General features: G+C 44.9%; 1 protein-coding gene across 1 annotated transcript in view; it reads right to left on the bottom strand.

Annotated features, from left to right (window-relative positions):
• Positions 1-21329, bottom strand: part of LOC145404056 (uncharacterized) — a 259743-nt gene that overhangs the window by 208975 nt on the left and 29439 nt on the right. The window contains exon 2 of the mRNA XM_080275658.1: positions 16334-16498. Within this exon, the coding sequence (XP_080131784.1) occupies positions 16334-16482 (149 nt within the window). The 5' untranslated portion in view covers positions 16483-16498. The remainder of the gene's footprint in view (positions 1-16333; positions 16499-21329) is intronic.

Genomic DNA, 21329 nt, shown 5'->3' with positions numbered 1-21329 from the left:
GACGCACACTCTACCACTGTACCACAGAGGCTCCATATATAAAAAAAAATATATATATAAGTAATCACCCTAATATCCGGACGCCCAATAACCGAACATCCCCACTACCCGGACCTTATCGTCCTGGGATCCAACATTCCCAAAATGGTCCGAAAACCCAAAAAAATAAAAAAATAAATCGATTTTTTGCCGTCCGTAATTTGAACTTGCCGCGCGTGCCGCGGGAGAGCATTGTTTTGGTTCGTCATTCCTCCGACATCCGATAGAGCGCCGCTGCATCCTCCCCACTTCCTGCCTGTCTCTCACCGCGACTGGACCTACGCTCTTCGCAATGGCTGCCCACGTGCTCGCTTTTGTGGTGGTGCCGTACTTGCTGCAAGGCCTCCTGCTGCTCTCGGGCCTCCTCTTAGTGTGTGTGATGATGGCCCCGCCACCTGAGAAAAGGAAGAGAGTGGTGCTGACTCTGGAAAAGAAGAGGGAGATATTGGAGAAAGTTGATGCGGGTTGGTCTTCTTCCCGCATTCTCCGCGAGTACAACCTGGCCCGGTCGACTTTGTTCGATATCAAACGTTCCCGAGACAAACTTATGCAGTACACGGCTGACTTCTCGTCGTGAAGCAAACGCAACGTGGAAAGGAAATTTATGTTTACCCCCAAGTTTGCAGAAATCGACCGATCCACGTTGATTTGGTACCGACAGCAACGTGCAGCTGGTGTGACGGTACGTGGAACGGAGCTGAAGGCTGCTGCTGAGAAGTTTGCAAGGCTTCACGACGCCCTAGACTTCAAGGCATCCGAGGGTTGGCTCTTCGCGTTTAAGTTGCGACATGGCCTTACTAACCGTAAAGCACATGGCGAAGCATTGGACGCTAACGAGGATGGAGTTGACGAGTTTCGGCACAAGGTGAAAGGCTTGATCGACAGGGAGGGCCTCACTCTCGGTCAAGTCTATAACACAGACGAAACTGGCCTATTCTATCGCTCGCTGCCAACGAACACTCTAGCCGAGGAGACGGAGAAGCGTGTACCTGGCCGCAAGCTTTCTAAGGAACGGATATCTGCTTTGTGTTGTGCCAGTGCTAACGGCATGCACCAGCTTAAGCCCGTTGTTGTTGGCCGTGCAAAGCAGCCTCGGTGCCTTCGGGGGGTGATGGATGTCCTTTCTGTCGTCTGGTACCATTCTTTGAAAGCATGGTTCACAGCTGTGATTTTCAAAGACTGGTTTCACCGTCACTTCGTCAAGGAGGTCATCCAGTACCAGACGAAGACACTGGGAATCCCTCGCGACCAGGTAAAGGCTCTCCTTCTGCTCGACAATGCACCTGCCCACCCGTGCGACAAGGACTTGGTTGCTGAGAATGGCCGTATTAGGTGCATGTTTCTGCCACCTAATATGACTGCTCTCATTCAACCCATGGACCAAGGAGTGATCGTGGCAGCAAAGCGCCTGTACCGTCGGAAGTTCCTGGACGAGGTGATGGTTGTTCTCGAGGTCGAGGACGAGCGCAGGGAAGGACGTGACACACGAGGCAAGCGGACTTTGGAAAACCTTCGCCGCTACAACATCAAGTCTGCGCTGTACAACTGGGCTAGTGCATGGAAGGAAGTCCCTGTGAAAACTCTTGAAAATGGTTGGTCTCGTCTGCTTCTCGGAACGGATGTGGAGTACGATTTTCTAGGGTTTGACGTGGATGACTTCCATGCAAGGCTACGTACGCACGGCGACGTTGTTGATGTGGATGATGTTCGTGAGTGGTTGGACGACGATGAGGGCGATCCTGGGTATCAGACGTTGTCTGATATCGAGATCGCGTATTCGGTTGCTGGTGTCAGTCCCGAACTTGAAGATTCCGACGACGAAGGCGACGATGATGCGGACTCCTCTCAGCAGGACACTACTCCAGCCATCCCCAAGCTGAGCACACTCCGGGAACATCTAGAGTTCGTCCTAGACTACCTGGAACACCCGGACTGCGACAGGGAAATGGGGCCCTTGGGACTCGTGGAGGAAGTGCGTGCTTTTAGGCAGTGCATCATCAATCGCCAGAATCGTCGGTCCTTGCGTCAGTCAACGATTGACAGTTTTTTCAGGCCCGTGACCCCCGCTGTGCCAAGCCCTGGCTCCACTCCGTTGCCTCCCCAAGACAGGCCCTCATGCTCCGAGCCACAGCCCAGCACATCAGCCACAGTGGAGTCACCGCTCGACGTGAGTTTGCGGCTTTCCTCAGAGTCTTCTGCAGTGGGTATGCCATCACCACGACCCAGCGATGCACCCCTTGGTCGCCTGCCAGTGATACTCTCGGACTCTGATGGTGAATAAACAGCAAGAACTTCTCCACTAGACCACATGGGAATTTTGAGTGTTGTGCAGTGAAAAAAACGGTGTGTTGTGTTAAGGTTTTCGAGTTGAGGGAAAAGAATCAGTGGAAACACAATTTAACGTAAATAAACTTCTTTGTTTTGGCTTTGGAAAATAAAAAAAAATTGGGAAAAGTTAATGTGCAACACAAAATTAACCCGCCCCATCCCGTCGACGTATTGGTACGTTGCAACGATTTGCATTTGCCAGTCCCGGCGACGTACCAGTACGTCGTGCAATTGCAAGGTCCCTAATTTGCACAATTTTCATTTTTTGCGCGTGATTTTTCGTATGTATACACGGGACACCTTCCTCTATTCCTCTACAAGATGCCAAGCAGGGACAATGCCTTACATCGCATAACCTCCCCCCTCCCCCCCTCACGCCATTGTCTTGGCAAAGGACCTGTTACCAGTGACCTGGCTAGTAAAGATATTCAGGGCCAGAGTGATTCCCCAATCGATGACAATGTGGAGGACAATGTTTACACAGCATTAGAAGAAGAAACAGCCAGAAATAATGATCAGGTAATGTGGCAAAAAAAAGGTCAGGTATGGTGATTAGTTAGTGAGTGAAACAATGCTTATAATGCCTTTATTACTGCTTGAAAACCAATATACTCTCATCCTACATATACATTCGTACCAAGTAAATAAATAAATACCGTTTATGAGTGGATAAAATAGTTACCCTCCCATAGAACTCGTTTTCTTTGATGCCACCATGTAAGAAAACCCAGTCAGGTAAGGAGGAACTCCTACCTGGATTGGGTATTTTAAACCTCAGGTGAGCGATTTCTCTATGAATTTTCGATGTTTCTCACCAAAAGCGAAGGTTTTAGCCAAAAAAAATTTTTTTGAAAATACCTCGGGACTGGGGGATGTCGGAGGTGCGGAAAACCTCGGGACGTGACGGGTTAAACTGGAACATTATTTGGACTAAAGTGAACACTGTGAAGAGAACGGACTTCTGTGTGTTATTGACTAAGTTCAGTGCAAGACTTCAGGAAGAGTGTACTGCAAGTGCTTCAGGAAATCGTTCTTACTGTCAGAGTCCGAGAGGAGGCGGTTATTCATCGAGGTGGCCAGGGACTTGCTGTAAGTAGCCAGAATGTTTCATACTGTACTTTTTTCCATACTATACTTACCAGAATGTTTCATACTGTACTTTTTTCCAGACTATACTTACCTCATGCATGTGCAGTAGGAATGTGTTTTTCAGAGTTAGGCTAGGTTAGGGTCCATAAGTACCAGAATGTTTATTAATGTATGAACATACTTCTAAACCCTCATTTTATGTTTCTTTTGCATTTATTTCAGTCACTTATGTGCCTTATTGATGTGATTTGGGTGTTAAATAAGTGCTATGCATGTCCAGAGGGAGTTGTATAGGTGTTTCTCTGAGTTAGGGTCCATAGGTACAAGTCCATAAGCTGGGGCCCAATATCCGGACGAAACCAATAACCGGACCTACCGATGGCTCTATTACTCCGGATATTGGAGTGATTACTGTATATATATATATATATACATATATCTATCTATCTATTGCCAGACGCCTCAATCCCGTTTGGGGTGGCCACAAACAAATCGCCTCCACGTCGCCCTGTCCCCCGCCATTTCACTGCCCTGTTCCCAACTCACACCCCCCTCTCTCATATACCTCTCCATCCCATCCCTCCATCTCATCCTCGGCCTCCCCCTCCCTCTTCCCCCCTCCACTTCACTCACATACACTCTCTTCGTCAGTCTTTCACCCTCCATCCTCTCCACATGGTCAAACCACCTCAGTGTGTTCCTCATAACGCTTCCTATCACATATATATCTATCTATCTATCTATCTATTGCCAGATGCCTCAATCCCGTTTGGGGTGGCCACAAACAAATCGCCTCCAAGTCGCCCTGTCCCCCGCCATTTCACTCCCCTGCTCCCAACTCACACCCCTCTCTCTCATATACCTCTCCACTCCATCCCTCCATCTCATCCTCGGCCTCCCCCTCCCTCTTCCCCCCTCCACCTCACTCACATACACTCTCTTCGTCAGTCTTTCACCCTCCATCCTCTCCACATGGCCAAACCACCTCAGTGTATTCCTCATAACGCTTCCTATCACATTCACATCCACACCACAACGCTCCTTTATATCCTCATTCGTCAGCCTGTCTCTCCATGTGACCCCACAGGCTCCTCTTAAATAACTCATTTCCACTGCTGTCACTCTTGACTTGTGTCCTTCCAACAACGTCCAAGCTTCACTTCCGTACGTTAGAGTTGGTATCACAATACTGTCATGTAGTAACATTTTCACTTTCATGCTCACTTCCCTCTTTCTTATCACTGCTTTCAAAGAACCAGCAGCCTTTCTTCCCTGCTGTACCCTTTCAAGCACTTCACCCTCCAAACCTCCATCCTTACTCATCACACTACCCAAGTACTTAAACGTACTCACATTTTCCAATTCCTCACCATCCAACCTCGCTGTACATTCACTGACTTCACCTCTCTCAAAGACCATCACTTTACTCTTCCCTACATTCACCTTTAGATTCCGTTTCTTACACACTCTCCCAAACTCATCCACCAAGCCTTGCAGCTCCCCTTCGTCTTCACTCAACAACACAGTATCATCTGCAAACAACAGTACAGGGAGTTTCCAAACACTATCCTCTCTCACCAGGGCCACTCCAACATCCACTACCCTACCTTGTACCTCTTTTATTACCCCATCCATGTACAGATTGAACAACCATGGAGACATGACACATCCCTGTTTCAACCCAACCTTCAAAGAGAAAAATTCACTTAGTTCACCATCCACACGCACTGCAGCCTTCGCACCATCGTACATACTCTTCACAGCATTCAACAACTTCCCATCTACTCCATATATTCTTAACACTTTCCACAATCCTTGTCTATCCACCCTGTCATATGCTTTCTCCAAATCCATGAAAGCCGCATACAACTTCTTTCCCTTCTCTAGAAACTTTTCCACTAAAGATCTAAGAATGAATATCTGATCTACACAACCTCTTCCCTTCCTAAAGCCTCCCTGTTCTTCTCCAACTAATTTCTCTGTTCTTTCTCTAACTCTGTCAATAAGTATCCTACCATACACTTTTCCTATTATACTAAGAAGACAAATGCCCCTATGATTACCACACACTTCTTCTTCCCCTTTTCCTTTGTACAAGGGAATAATTATACCTGACTTCCAATCCTCTGGGACTCTACCTTCCTCCCAGGCCAATCTGCACATATTCCACATCCATTCTACTACTATCTCTCCCCCATGCTTCAGCATTTCACCACACACTCCATCAATTCCTGGGGCTTTCCCCAATTTCACTTTCTTCATTGCTTCCACAACTTCTATCCTACTGATTTCTTCCTGTCTTCTCACCTCCCTCCTTCTCCCAGCCATTCCCCAGCCACTTATACTCGCATTACGTCCATCCTCTATGTTCAACAATTCCTTCAAGTGTTCTCTCCATCTGCTCACTTTTTCTCCGTTCTCCACTAGTAATCTACCATTTTTATCTTTCACTCCCCTGCTAACTTCACTTCCACCCTGTCTTACTCTTTTCACCTCTATCCAGAACATTTTCTTACAGTCCCTCCACTTTATACTCAAATTCCTTCCAAATTCCTCATCCACTCTCTTCTTACTCTCTCTTACTAATCTTTTCACCTCTCTCTTTCTTTCTACATATAACTCTCTCTTCCGCCTCTCAACTTCTTCCACAGCCCTATTTCTCATCCATTCATTGTATGCTTTCTTCTTTTGTGCCACAGCCTGTCTCACCTCTTCAGTCCACCACGCTGTTCCTTGCACCCCCCTCCGTCTTCTCTTCCTTCCACACACCACATCACATGCTGCACATATTTCTTCGTAAATACCCTACAGACACCTTCCACATCTCCCATCTGCTCCAATTCATATTTGCCCAATCGTTCCTGCAGTTCTCTCTTATACTCTGCCTTTTTCTCATCCTCTTGTAACCTTTCCACTCTCCTTGCAACTACTCCTTCCTCTTGTCTTTCCCTTCTTCTATTCCTCCATCTTACTTGAATTCTAATTCTGGCCACCACCAAGTAGTGGTCAGAAAGTCCACTCCCCCAACCTCTATAAACTCTTGTATCCATTACACATCTTCGCATCCTTTCATCCACACACACATAATCAATCATTGCCTTCCTTTCATTCAGTTCACCACCCACCTTTCTTGTCACTCGCCATGTATACCTGTGGATCATTTTATGCCTGAAGAGGGTATTGGCTATCACCAACCCCCTCCCAGCACAAATGTCCACTAACGCACTCCCATTCTCATCTATCTCAGCAGGCACACCCCACTCACCAACCATTCCATCCACCTTCACATTCCCAACTTTACCATTCATATCACCGATCAAAAACATGGACAGTACTCCCTCAGTTATCCAACGTAATACAGCCAAAGGCATGTCTGGGTAGTGACAATATCCATATAATGAATACTATCTCCCCTGTTATACCAGACCCTACCTATACCCAACTTCCAACCTTCACCTAACCTATTTGCACAAAACCTCTGCTTATTTTGGCAATGTGTTCCAGTCATTCAGCCATATTTAGACATCAAAACATGCATAGGAATATCCACAATAATTTTCAACACCAAGAAAACCATGAAAAAAAAAAAAAAAAAAAAAAAAAAAACTACCTATACACTACTGCATATAGAGTACTCCTTGTAATTTTGGCAGTTTTCAGGTCAATCTGCTAAATTTAGACATCAAAACACACATAGGAATATCCAAGGTAATGCTTAACACCAAGAAAACCATGGAAAAAAAAAAACTACTTATAGTACAGTTGAGCAGGTAGAAAGTGCAAAAAAAAAATATTGGGGTATATGGAGATATCTGGCAGTTCCCTGAAGTAGGCCCACATATCTTTCTGAATTAATCACTCACAACCTAGAGCCTGTGTCAGGTGGAGTGTGACTGGTTAAACTTTTTGAGTGGTCGTGAAGCAAAAAGTCTCATCGTATTATACGTAAATGAAGGTTAATAACTAATAAGTGGGGGAGGTGGTGGCTCAATCAGTGGAAAGGTGGCCTGCAGTCCTACCGGACCCAGGTTCAAACCCCGCTGGAGCAAGGAACAGTTTAAGGACCTGAATTTCATAAAATCAGAATTTACTGATCTACCAGAAGACCTGCCGACGTCGTAAAAATACCCCCTCTAATACCAATACACCAAACCTGTATGAGACAGCCCTAGCATGTATTCAATATGGATGATGGGTGTTAGCACCGAAGTGGAGACATGTAGAGATGTATGGTATGTAGGACGACTACTGGGCCTTGGGAGCAGGCTGTGAAGCCTATGCCCAAGGACGGACACATAAAAAAAATGAAAATAAATAAATTAAAAAAAAAAGGAAACAATTTATTAAGAATACCACAGTATTTAGTGAATGAACCTACAGTATAATAGAATAATGAGCATTAGCAATATGTAAAACCTAATTGGGAATATGGCACAGAATAGCTGCACATCAGCTGGTTGTTTCGTTTATTCACGAACTATGAAGCTGCTGAAGCGAAGTCTAGTGAATCAGACTAACAGATGTTGACCTCTAACAATGATAATCGGCAATGCTTTCTTTAACAAATCTAATACTGATATAATATTTCATCAATTTCTAGGCTTATAACGCTCCATGACACATGATGTCTATTCAAATGTGTAGGCAGTAAATTGATATTGAATTATTTGAAGGCAGTGATAAGAAACAGGGAAGTGAGTATGGAAGTGAAAAAGTTATTACATGACGGTATTGTGATACCAACTCTGACGTATGGAAGTGAAGCTTGGACGTTGTTGGAGGGACACAAGAGTGAGAGCAGTGGAAATGAGTTATTTGAGAGGAGCCTGTGCAGTCACATGGAGAGACAGACTGACATATGAGGATGTGAAGGAGCGTTGTGGTGTGAATGTCGATGTGATAGGAGGCATTAGGAGAAACACACTGAGGTGGTTTGGCCATGTGGAGAGGATGGAGAGTGAGGGACTGATGAGGAGAGTGTATGTGAGTGAGGTGGAGGGGGAGAGAGGGATGGGAAGGCCAAGGATGAGATGGAGGGATGGAGTGGAGAGGTATATGAGAGAGGGGGGGTGTTAATTGGGAGCAGGACAGCGAAATGGCGGGGGACAGGGTGACATGGAGGTGATTTGTTTGTGGCCACCCCATATAAGGGATTAAGGCATCTGGCAATAGATAGATAGACAGATAGATAGAATTATTTGATGCCTTATTACCTTTTATATTCCTTCTCAATATAACAGACTGATAGGAAGAAAGAAGACCAGATCTTGTAGCACAAGGGAGATGGAGATAGAGGGGAGGGACAGCAAGCATGAGGGGAAAAAGAAGGAAAGGAGGGACAGTTGAAGAACTGGATGACTCCATCACTGATGCCTGTCCAGGATGCAACACAGCACCCCATACTGTTAAGCACATTACACACAATCACCTGCGCCAACAACACAACATACACTCCTTGTGCGCTCAGTGGGAAAGCTCGGTCTTGGCCGTGGACTTCCTTAGGGACTCGGGGCTGTTCAGCCAGACTGCTTAGGGAACAACTACTGCTATTACTAAATAAAACAGGAGTATAATTTATCTGTTTGTCGAATATTGATTACACATTATTTTGGAGAGAACATTATTTTATGATGTTATGAGGAATGAATATTTTGTCAGAGGAAATAAACTTACTGTTTTTTTTTTTTTATTTACTGCCAGATGCCTTAATCCTGTAAGGGGTGGCCACAAACAAATTGCCTCCATGTCGCTCTGTCCCCCACCATTTCACTGCCCTGCTCCCAGCTCACACCCCCCTCTCTCATATACCTCTCCACTTCATCCCTCAATCTCATCCTTGGCCTCCCCCCTTCCACCTCACTTGGATATAGTTTCCTTGCCAGTCTCTTGCTCTCCATCCTCTCCACATGGCCAAACTACCTCAGTGCGTTTCCCCTAATGCTTCCTATCACATCCACATCCAACCACAATGCTCCTTCACTTCCTCATTTATTAGGGGAGCGCGGTAGCTTGGTGGTAGGGTGTTGGGCTCACAACCGTGAGATTGCGAGCTCGCGCCCAGCCCAGCGGCTGCCGCGCTGGGAGGGGCAGCGCCCTCTCACAACCCAAGCAGGGCTACATGATCTGATGAGGTCTAGCTCGGGGATTAATCCCTTCCTCATTTGTCAGTCTGTCTCTCCATGTGACTCCACATACTCCTCTCAAATAACTCATTTCCACTGCTCTCACTCTTGACTTGTGTCTCTCCAACAAGGTCCAAGCTTCACTTCCATACATTAGAGCTGGTATCACAATACTGTCATGTAGTAACTTTCTCACTTCCATGCTCAGTTCCCAGTTTCTTATCACTGCTTTCAAAGAACCAGTAACCTTTCTTCCTTGTTGTACCCTTTCAATCATTTCACCCTCTAAATTTCCACCCTAACTCATCATTCTAACCCAAGTACTTAAATGCACTCACATTTTTCATTTCCTCCTCATCCAACCTCACTGTACATTCACTGACTTCATTTCTCTCGAAGACCATAACTTTACTCTTCCCTACATTCACCTTTAGGTTCCATTTCTTACTCTCCCAAACTCATTCACCAAGCTTTGCAGCTCCCCTTCATCTTCACTCAACAACACAGTATCATCTGCAAACAAGAGTACAAGGAGTTTCCCCACACTGCCCCCTCTCATTAGGGCCGTTCCAACATCCACTGCCCTACCTTGTATCTCTTTTGTAACCCCACTTATTTACAGACTGAACAGCCATGGAGACATAGTACATCCCTGTTTCAATCCAGCCTTCAAATATAAGAAAAATTCACTCAGTTCACTATCAACATGCACTGCAGCCTTAGCATCCTCATACATATTCTTCACAGCATTCAACAACTTCCCATTTACTCCATATATTCTTAATACTTTCCACAGCCCTTTTCTATCCACCCTGTTCTATGCTTTCTCCGAATCCATGAAGGCTGCATACAACTTCTTTCCCTCCTCTTAAAACTTTTCCACTAAAGACCTAAGAATGAATGTCTGATCTACACAACCGCTTCCTGCCCTAAAACCTCCCTGTTCTTCTGCACCTAATTCCTGTTATTTTCCTGTTATTCTCCTTACTTACTGTAAATTACTATAATTTTGTTCTATGCTGGGTGGTAACCATATAACCAACCCATATGTGTTCTCTATGTGTCAGCAAGTGGATTGGCTGAGGGTTAGTGTCCCTCCCCATAAAACAACTAACTCAAAGACAAACGGCCACCCCTTATGGGATTATGGTGTCTGGCTATAGGCAGGTTGTTCTATGCCTACTGATGAGGAGATATACCAGAGCTGAAACATTATCAGTATTAGTGACAACTGTATGTTAGACAAAAACAAAGTAATGGTCGGTGGGGGGTCCTTCATCCACCCACTTAGTGCAGTGGTACTCTGTTTTTTGGGTAGCTCTACAATAAGTGGCAAGCCAAATGATTTCCTGTTAACCAGGGTGGTAAGCTCATAACCAACCAACACGTGTTCCCTACGTGACAAGTGGGTTGCCAGAGGGTTAGTGCCCCTCCACAGAAAACAACTAACTAAAAATACAAACAAGAAGCCTCGGACCAGGACTGACCGACAGGTGATGAATAAGGACCGAACAAAGGACATGGTATGGACTGCGACATGGAATGCAAAGGGTGCAAATGATGAGGTGAAAGAGAAAGAGAGATTGTCCAGGTGCTTGAGGGTGCAAAAGTGGATGTATGCTGATTAACTGAAACTAAATGGAGAGGTGAGTGTGAGAGAATGGGAGTATGGATGGGATATATGTGCTGGAGTGGGTGAGAATGAGAGGGCAAAAGAAGGAGTGTGTATTGTTGCATGCAAGAGATGGAATGAGAATATAAGAGAGTATGGATCAGTTGACTCGAGGATTGTGTGGGTAAGATTGAAAGTTGGACTAAAAATGTGGGCGATTGTGTGTGTATGTGCCAAAGCAAAGATCGTGCAAGTAGAGTGAGAGAAGGTTCTGGACAAACGTGGAAGCGTGCTTGGAAAAGTCTGAAAAAAATGAGTGTTTTTAACTGGAGATATGAATGGAAAAGTAGGGAATGCGAAGGTGGATGGAGTAGTTGATGAGTGGGGTGTGCCTGCAGAGATGGATAAGAATGGCAGTGTTTTAGTGGACATTTGCACCAGGAGGGGGTAGGTGATAGCTAATAGCCTCTTCAGGCACAAAATGATCCATAGGTATACGTGGCGAGTGATGAAAAGGGTGGATGGTGAACTGAATGAATGGAAGGGAATGACTGATTATGTGTGCATTTGAGTACTTGCCCAGTGTGGTGAGTAAGGATGGAAGTTTAGAGGGTGAAGTGCTTAAAAGGGTGCAACAGGGAAGAAAGATTGCTGGTTCCTTGAAAGCAGTGATAAGAAACCGGGAAGTGAGCATGGAAGTGAAAGAGCTACTACATGACAGTATTGTGATACCAACACTAACGTATGGAAGTAGAGTTCGAACTCTGTTGAAGGGACACAAGTCAAGAGTGACAGCAGTGGAAATGTGTTATTTGAAAAGAGCATGTGGACTCACATGGAGAGACAGTCCGACAAATGAGGAGGTGAAGGAGCGTTGTGGTGTGGACATGGATGTGATAGGAAGCATTAGGAGAAACACAATGAGGTGGTTTGGACATGTGGAGAGGATGGAGAGCGAGACTGACGAGGAGAGTGTATGTGAGTGAGGTGGAGGGGGGGAGAGGGAGGGGAAGGCCAAGGATGAGATGGAGGGATGGAGTGGAGGGGTATATGAGAGAGGAGGGTGTGAGCTGGGAGCAGGGCAATGAAATGGCGGGGGACAGGATGACACGGAGGCAATTTGTTTTTGGCCACCCCTTATGGGATTAAGGCATCTGGCAATAGATAGATAGATAGACAGGATGAAAGGATTAGAAGGTGTGTAATGGATGCAAGAGTATATAGAGGTTGGAGGAGTGGAGTTTCAGACCATCACTTGGTAGTGGTCAGAATCAAAGTCCAAACAAAATGGAGAAATAGGAGAAGGGAAGGACAGGAGGAAGTAGTTCTTACAAGGAGTGTAGAAAAGTTACAAGAGGATGGAAAAAAGGCAGAATATAAGAGGGAAGTGGAGGGGCAACTGGGTGAATATAGATTGGAGCTGATGGGGGACATGGAAGATGTGTGCAAGATATTCACAGAAGAAATCTGTGCAGCATGTGAGGTGGTGTGTGGGGTGAAGAGAAGACGAAAGGGGATGCAGGGAACAGCATGGTGGACTGAAGAGGCGAGAGAGGCTGTGGCACAACAGAAGAAAGCATATAGTGAGTGGATGAGAAACATAGGCATGGAAGAAGCTGAAAGACAGAAGACAGAGTTGTACGTACACAGGAAGAGAGAGGTGAAAAGATTAGTAAGAGAGTGTAAGAAGAGAGTGGATGAGGAATTTGGAAGGAATTTGAGTGTAAAGTCAAGGGAATGTAAGAAAATGTTCTGGAAAGAGGTAAAGAGAGTCAGACAGGGTGCCAAAGAAGTTGGTTGGGAGTGAAAGATAAAAATGTCAGAATACTAGTGGAGAAGGGAGAAAAACTGAGCAGATGGAGAGAACACTTGAAGGAATTGTTGAACAAACAGAATGAAAATAATGCAAGTATAAGTGCCTGGGGAATGGCTGGGAGAAGGAGGGATGTGAGAAGACAGGAAGATATCAGTAGGATGGAAGTTGTGGAAGCAATGAAGAAAGTTAAAATGGGGAAAGCCCCAGGAATTGATGAAGTGTGTGGTGAAATGCTGAAACATGGAGGAGAGATAGTAATAGAATGGATGTGGAATATGTGCAGATTGGCCTGGGAGGAAGGTAGAGTCCCGGAGGATTGGATGTCGGTATAATTATTCCCTGTACAAAGGAAATGGGGAAAGCTCCAGGAATTGCGAGAGGTGAAGTCAGTGAATGTACAGCGAGGTTGGATGGTGAGGAATTGGAAAATGTGAGTACGTTTAAGTATTAGGGTAGTGTGATGAGTAAGGATGGAGGTTTGGAGGGTGAAGTGCTTGAAAGGGTACAGCAGGGAAGAAAGGCTGCTGGTTCTTTGAAAGCAGTGATAAGAAACAGGGAAGTGAGCATGGAAGTGAAAAAGTTACCACATGACAGTATTGTGATACCAACTTTAACGTATGGAAGTGAAGCTTGGACGTTGTTGGAAGGACACAAGTCAAGAGTGAGAGCAGTGGAAATGAGTTATTTAAGAGGAGCCTGTGGAGTCATATGGAGACAGGCTGACGAATGAGGATATAAAGGAGCGTTGTGGTGTGGATGTGGATGTGATAGGAAGCGTTATGAGAAACACACTGAGGTGGTTTGGCCATATGGAGAGGATGGAGGGTGAAAGACTGACGAAGAGAGTGTATGTGAGTGAGGTGGAGGGGGGAAGAGGGAGGGGGAGGCCGAGGATGAGATGGAGGGATGGGGTGGAGAGGTATATGAGACAGGGGGGTGTGAGTTGGGAGCAGGGCAGTGAAATGGCGGGGGACAGGGCGACTTGGAGGCGATTTGTTTGTGGCCACCCCAAACGGGATTGAGGCGTCTGGCAATAGATAGATAGATAGACAAAGGAAAAGGGGAAAAAGAAGTAAGTGATAATCATAGGGGCATTTGTCTGCTTAGTGTAACAGGAATAGTATATGGTATGATACTTATTGACAGAGTTAAGGAAATATCAGAGGAATTAGTTGGAGAAGAACAGGAAGGTTTTAGGAACGGAAGAGGTTGTGTAGATTAGATATTCATTCTTAGGAAGGTAGAGTCCCGGAGGATTGGATGTCTAGTATAATTATTCCCTGTATAAAGGAAAAGGGGAAAAAGAAGTGTGTGGTAATCATAGGGGCATTTGTCTGCTTAGAGTAACAGGAATAGTATATGGTAGGATACTTATTGACAGTGTTAATGAAATAACACAGGAATTAGTTGGAGAAGAACAGGAAGGTTTTAGGAAGGGAAGAGGTTGTGTATATCAGATATTCATTCTTACGTCTTTAACGGAAAAGAATCTGGAAAAGGGAAAGAAGTTGTATGTGGCCTTCATGGATATGGAGAAAACATATGATGGGGTGGATGGACAAGGAATGTGGACAGTATTAAGAATAAATGGAGTAAATGGGAGGTAGCTGAATGCCATGAGGAGTATGTATGATGGTGCTAAGGCTGCAGTGCATGTGGATAATGAACTAAGTGAATATTTCTACATGAATGTTTGACTGAAATACGGATATGACAGTGCTGTGATACTAACCCTAACGTATGGATGTGAAGGTTGGACCTTGTTGGAAGGACACAAGTCAAGTGAAAGCAGTGGAAATGAGTTATTTAAGAGGAGAATGTGAAGTTAAATGGAGAGACAGACTGACAAATTAGGAAGTGAAGGAGTGTTGTGGTATGGATGTGGATGTGACAGAAAGAGTTAGGAGAAATACATAGAGGTGGCTTGGCCATATGGAGAGGATGGAGAGCGAGAAACTAATGAAAAGAGTGGAAGTGAGATGGAGGGGGGGAGAAGAAGAGGGAGGCCATGGGAGAGATGAAGTGGAGAGGTATAAGAGAGAGGGGGGTGTGAGCTTGGAGCAGGGCAGTGAAATGGCATTGGACAAGGCGATATGGAGGCGATTTGTTTGTGGCAACCCCTTACGAGATTGAGGTGTCTGACAATAGACAGATACACAGAATAACTACTGTAACATGCATTTGACCCCTATTACTGTTGCTCATGACTTCAAGGTGAGGGGAACACTTCGCAAAACTCACCTTCAACCTTACCTGACATGGTGCAGGCCAAGGAAAAACAAGCTTTGACATTTAAAGTCCCAGTCAATGAGAAAAACCCAGATGTCTGATGATGTCATGGGCTGGTGTGTGTGTGTGTGTGTGTGTGTGTGTGTGTGTGTGTGTGTGTGTGTGTGTGTGTGTGTGTGTGTGTGTGTGTGTGTGGTGTGAGTGCGTGCATGTGTGAGAGAGAGAGAGAGAGAGTCATGGGCTTGGCCAGGCTCAGCCATGCAATAACCATATTTTGGGCCAAATGACTGCACTATATTGACTAGAGTGCAGATTTTAGTCTTGTAGTGATATTGAAAGTTGTGATAACGAAGTGCGCTATAACAAGCGCTGACTATATGATCTATCTATCTGTCTATCCAAATATGCATCTCAGTCATAAAACACTGGGTTGCTGTGTTGTGCTGTACTGTATCTGTAGAGCAGCTCTGCAGGAGCAGTTGTATACCTGTCAATAAGGCTGCTCTACCAGACACACCAAGGTGAAGCATCAACAACATTAGCATATAACAGAGACACTGTAATTTGGGGTGCATCAACAAAATTCTGGTACCAATTAATTTTGATGCCTCTGATTCCACAGCATCAATAATCATTACCATCATCTTCAATGTTAGCTAATTCTGGAAAACCTTGACAACGAATGGACATAACAGAACTGTTTCAAGGTTCCTTGTCCTCATATACCTTACTCTCTCAAGCACTCCACTTCCTCTTTCTTTACTTTCACCATCCATCTTCTCCCATACCATACAAGAGTCTTCTCTAACAGAACCCTCAATCTCATTTTCAAAGAAATTTCAATAAGAACTCTTAAATTTACCTGCCTGACTTTCTTTTTTTCTGGCAATACCAATATGAATACAACTTTGATTCTTCACACAATGCTCATCAACTACTGTATCTCCTGACTGCTATATAAATTCTGTTGCAATGTTAAGAGTCAACAGAAAAGAAAAGATGTGGCTATTTGAGATGTGATAAGATATGATGAGGCAAGAGAACAGAAGAGAGGGCAGAGGATGTCCAAATATCTTGTGACTAAAATAAAAAACTTACATCTTCAACTGGCAGCTGGTGGCACAGGGGGCTTCAATATGTGAGGTTTGGAACAGGGCACAAAGCAGTGCATCTTCAACACAGTGATATATCTTCTCCCTTGAGTTTGGGTCCTGTGCATCCTCTCCACAGTAAGCCAGTTGCAGCATCACATGCTTTCTGGGGCTGAAGAAGGAAGTTTGATAGTGCATTGAGCCATACTGGAAAAGAAAGTCTGATCATTATGTCATAACAGAAAACAGAAATAGATGATAAACTGGAATAAAAGATAGAGAGATCATTATGTCATCATGCACAATAAAGATGGATGATCAACTAAATTTACACAGACTTAACCCGCCACATGCCAGTGCTGTTTTAAAACGGTCTGACATAATTCCATCGCCAGTGTCAGTGCTATTATAAAAAGGTTTAAAATAAAAAAATTCACTGTGACCGCATTTTTCAAGATTCGTGGGTAAAAATTGGCAGGCATGTATGGTAACTGTTCCTCTACCATCCCCCAGGCTGTCAAGACCATACACTCACTTGCTCCCCCGCTCATGCTTGTTCTGCCTCACTCTGCCTGTGTGCCTCACCCAGTGCTGTACATAGTGAAGGCATTTTGTAAATATTTTCATGTAAATGTAAGTGTAAATATTTTCTCGTATTTGTTGTTCAATCTGTACGTGGATGGGGTAATAAAAGAGATACAAAGTAGAGCAGTGGATGTTGGAGTGGCCCTGGTGAGAGAGGGTAGTGTTTGGAAACTCCCTGTACTGTTGTTTCCAGATGATACTGTGTTGTTAAGTGAAGACGAAGGGGAGCTGAAAAGCTTGGTGGATGAGTTTGGGAGAGTGTGTAAGAAACGGAATCTAAAGGTGAATGTAGGGAAGAGTAAAGTGATGGTCTTTGAGAGAGGTGAAGTCAGTGAATGTACAGTGAGGTTGGATGGTGAGGAAATGGAAAATGTGAGTACAGTACGATTAAGTACCTGGGGAGTGTGATGAGTAAGGATGGAAGTTTGGAGGGTGAAGTGCTTGAAAGGGTACAACAAGGAAGAAACGTTGCTGGTTCCTTGAAAGCAGTGATAAGAAACAGGGAAGTGAGCACGGATGTGAAAAAGTTACTACATGACAGTATTGTGATACCAACTCTAACGTATGGAAGTGAAGCTTGGATGTTGCTGGAAGGCCACAAGTCAAGAGTGACAGCAGTGGAATTGAGTTAATTAACAGGAGCCTGTGGAGTCACATGGAGAGACTGGTTGACAAATGAGGATATAAAGGAGCATTGTGGTGTGGATGTGGATGTGATACGAAGCGTTAGGAGGAACACACTGACGTGGTTTGGCCATGTGGAAAGGATGGAGGGTGAGAGACTGACGAGGAGCGAGTATGTGAGTGAGGTGGAGGGGGGGAGAGGGAGGGGGAGGCCGAGGATGAGATGAAGGGATGGAGTGGAGAGGTATATGAGAGAGGGGGGTGTGAATTGGAAGCATGGCAGTGATATGGTGGGGGACAGGGTGACGTGGAGGTGATTTGTTTGTGGCCACCCCATACGGGATTAAGGCGTCTGGCAACAGACAGACAGATAGAAGTGTAAAGATTATACAGTATACTGAAGTCAAGTTGTAAATACCTTCTTGTAAGTGCCAGGACTGTACATAATGAAGTCAGATTGTACCTACCTTCAATTAAGTGTAAGATAAAGCATTCACAGTGAGAAAGACATGCAAATTGTGATAAATGCTGAAGTAACAAGTAATCAGAAAAGTGTACTGAACATTGCTATACCTTCCCAGCATAAATACCTGAGTATACCTTACACAGAAAACGGCTTTCTCTCACCTATGTGGTGAGCGTGAGAGAGCACCTATACCTGTACACGAGTATGCAGGAGGACTCAATAAAACCCATTTCCGAGCCTCGGTGAGCATTTTAACAGCAAAATTCGTTGTTTCCACATCAAAATCTACCATTGTAAAAAAAAAAAAAAAAAAAAAAAAAGTTGAAAAATGGCCGGCACTTGGGGCAACCCATAGGGGTAAAAATAGCCGGCACCTGGTGGGTTAAGGACCAATTAAAAATACAGCACAGAGGTATCAAGGGTTGGCACAATCATGAAAAACTTGCAGCTGAAAGACTGTCTGATGATGGAGCTGCCTTCTGCCTGGAAACTCGATTAGAAACTTTCTCTCAATCTGACTGTTCAAGCGCAATTCTTTCTGTTCCAGGGGCATTATCATGGAACTTCCAAACCCTATATTTGCTTGTCCTCCCATGCAACCCAAAATAAATCCTGGTCCAGCACCCGTGGTGTATGATCACATTCATTTCTAGTTACAGTACTTGAGCAGAATATCAAGATTTCTTGTTAAAGTTATCACATGGATGGCTTCACTTTGCACTGTCTCCTCCATCACCCTCATCAACTAGGTGACAAGGACCTGCAGCAGTGGCGTCATTGCCATGGGTCTACCCCTCAGAGGCTGTCAAAGCAGAAAAGGAGGACAGCATGGGGGCCAAACCACTGCAAACACCCCACCGGCACCTCATGGGGCCCAAGAACCTGGGAGTGGCTTTGGTCGCCCAGGCAAGTACTACATCTCTCAACACAACACACACAACAACAGTGTTTCTCCTACACCAAGAAATGACTCCCCGGTGGTAATTTCTCGATGACTTCTTCTAATCGGGGACATTGAGAGCAATCCAGGACCCACCAACAAATACGTATGTCCAACATGCTCAAAACCTATCACTCTCAGCCGACAGACAAAGGGTTCATTTCAGCACAATACCTACAAGAACTGGACCCATTACACATGCACAACACTTGCATCCAGAAAACATTACACAAACACCTGGACCTGCTCCTTAAGCTCCTTCCCCCCACCCACTAATGCCCCCACAAACCCTACTCCTACTTCCTCCACACTTCCTCAGTCTAACCCACCGATCCTTTCCATGCCATCCAATGCCCCAGCCCCTCCCATTCCACCCCAACCCTTACCTCCATCACAACCTTCTCCCACCACTTCCCCTCCACCCACATCCCCCCCCCCATGCTGCAGCACCTATGATACATCACACACACAACATCCTTCAACTAAACATAGATGGCATAAACACCAAACAAGAACTCACACAATTCATCAAACAAAAAACATACACACTGCCATCTTACAAGAAACAAAACTACACATAACACAAAAAACACCTACATTTCATAATTTCATCACCATTAGACAAGACCGGGCCGACGACGGTGGCAGTGGACTCATCACCCTGGTACACAAATCCATCAACTTTTCAGATACCAGTGCACACACAAAGTCACTTCTCCCCCCACATGACACCACAACAGAAATATGACACCATAACAGAAATACAATCAATTAAAATATGCACTGGTAACAAACCACACATAATGACTGCCAACACAAACTATCCCCCCTCAATCGTAACCCACAGTGCCACGCAATTACTCTCCACAAATACACCACATCACTAACATACCCAACATCATCCTTGGTGATTTCAACACTAAGGCATCAGCCTGGCATGTTACCAACCTTGTCACAGACAGAGGGCTGGTACTATAATCCCAAACAAATAATCTTTTCATACTCAATAATCTCCATCAACATACCCATATCCCACATCAAGCCCTCTTCCTCCCATCATCCCCAGACATCACCCCTTGCTCCCCAAATCTCGCCTCCACAACATCCGGGAGAGTGGTCAAAACCTTTGGCTCTGACCACCTCCCAATCATCATCACTACCAAAACCAGAATCACCCCAGCTAGCCACAGACACTAATTATAAGACAGCCAACTGCGAAGCCTTCACAACTGAAACAGAACAACACTTTGAAACATTAAATGGTACATCCATCACAAACATTAACACTGCTGTGCACACTTTCAATACAATTACTCAAAATGCAGACAAAAAAAACACATCCCTAAAGGCAACAGAAAGAGACACACCCTCAACTTCACACCAGAAAGTCAAGGACTCATCAGTTAATGGTACACACTACAACACTCCCCAACACCCCGTACAAAAGATATCATACAACAAATACAAGAACTCAACACTCAAATAAACAACAAAATATCAGAACAGCATACTCTAAACTGGAATAATTATCTCCAAACACTTGATCACAAAACAAACACCAGAAAATTCTATAGAACACTAAACAGTATCACACTCTCCAACAGCAACACGACACAATCACACACTGCCACCACAACAACAGGCACCACAACTTCAAACAAACAACAGACACTCTCATCAGACACCATACCTTCAAACAAACAACCAGCATGCTCATCAATCACTTTTCCCATGTCAGCCATCTAAACCCCCATCGCAACAACCGACGTGTCATCCAACATAAGAGAGAGTTCCCCACAGACCCAGACTTTGCACCTTTCACTTACGAGACAAAGCACATCATTAGCATCCACTCATCTGCCTGTGGACCATACAACATAAACAACATACACTTTAACCCCTTAACCGCGCGGCGTCACTTTCGTGATGCTTGGGAGCAAGGGATCATACCGCGGGGCGTCGCTTTTGTGATTCTGTGTTATTTTGAATTCACCCGGGCTTCCAAGTGGGGGCTTGTATCATCTATCAGTACTGCCAATGTCCAACACTAGTCAGCACTCCTAATCTCATCTGTACTCCCATCCATTGTTGACAATTTAGCCATTTCTCCCCGTTCTTGACTCCCCTCCCTACCCCCCCTCCATTACCCTATCCTCTCGCCTGCCCGGCCGTGCTACGCTAAGTAAATCTTCCCTGGAATTTTTCACTGATTTCATCCATTGAAATAAGCCCTATGTCCTATTCTTATACCAAATAATATATACAAGAAAGAAATAAGGTAAGTGAGAGTGCCATACACCTGGAATTGGCTAATTATCACCTGACTACACCTCACGTGCACTCGTTCGCTAATTTTCGCTGTTTTTTTCCCCTTGAAATATGCCGTAT

The sequence above is a fragment of the Coenobita brevimanus genome, chromosome 62 (assembly GCF_032717465.1).
Source record: "Coenobita brevimanus isolate Jiangsu-jjx chromosome 62, ASM3271746v2, whole genome shotgun sequence".
In the NCBI taxonomy this organism is placed as follows: domain Eukaryota; kingdom Metazoa; phylum Arthropoda; class Malacostraca; order Decapoda; family Coenobitidae; genus Coenobita; species Coenobita brevimanus.
The sequence above is the reverse complement of the archived record's forward strand: the minus strand, read 5'-3'. Positions and strand labels throughout refer to the sequence as shown.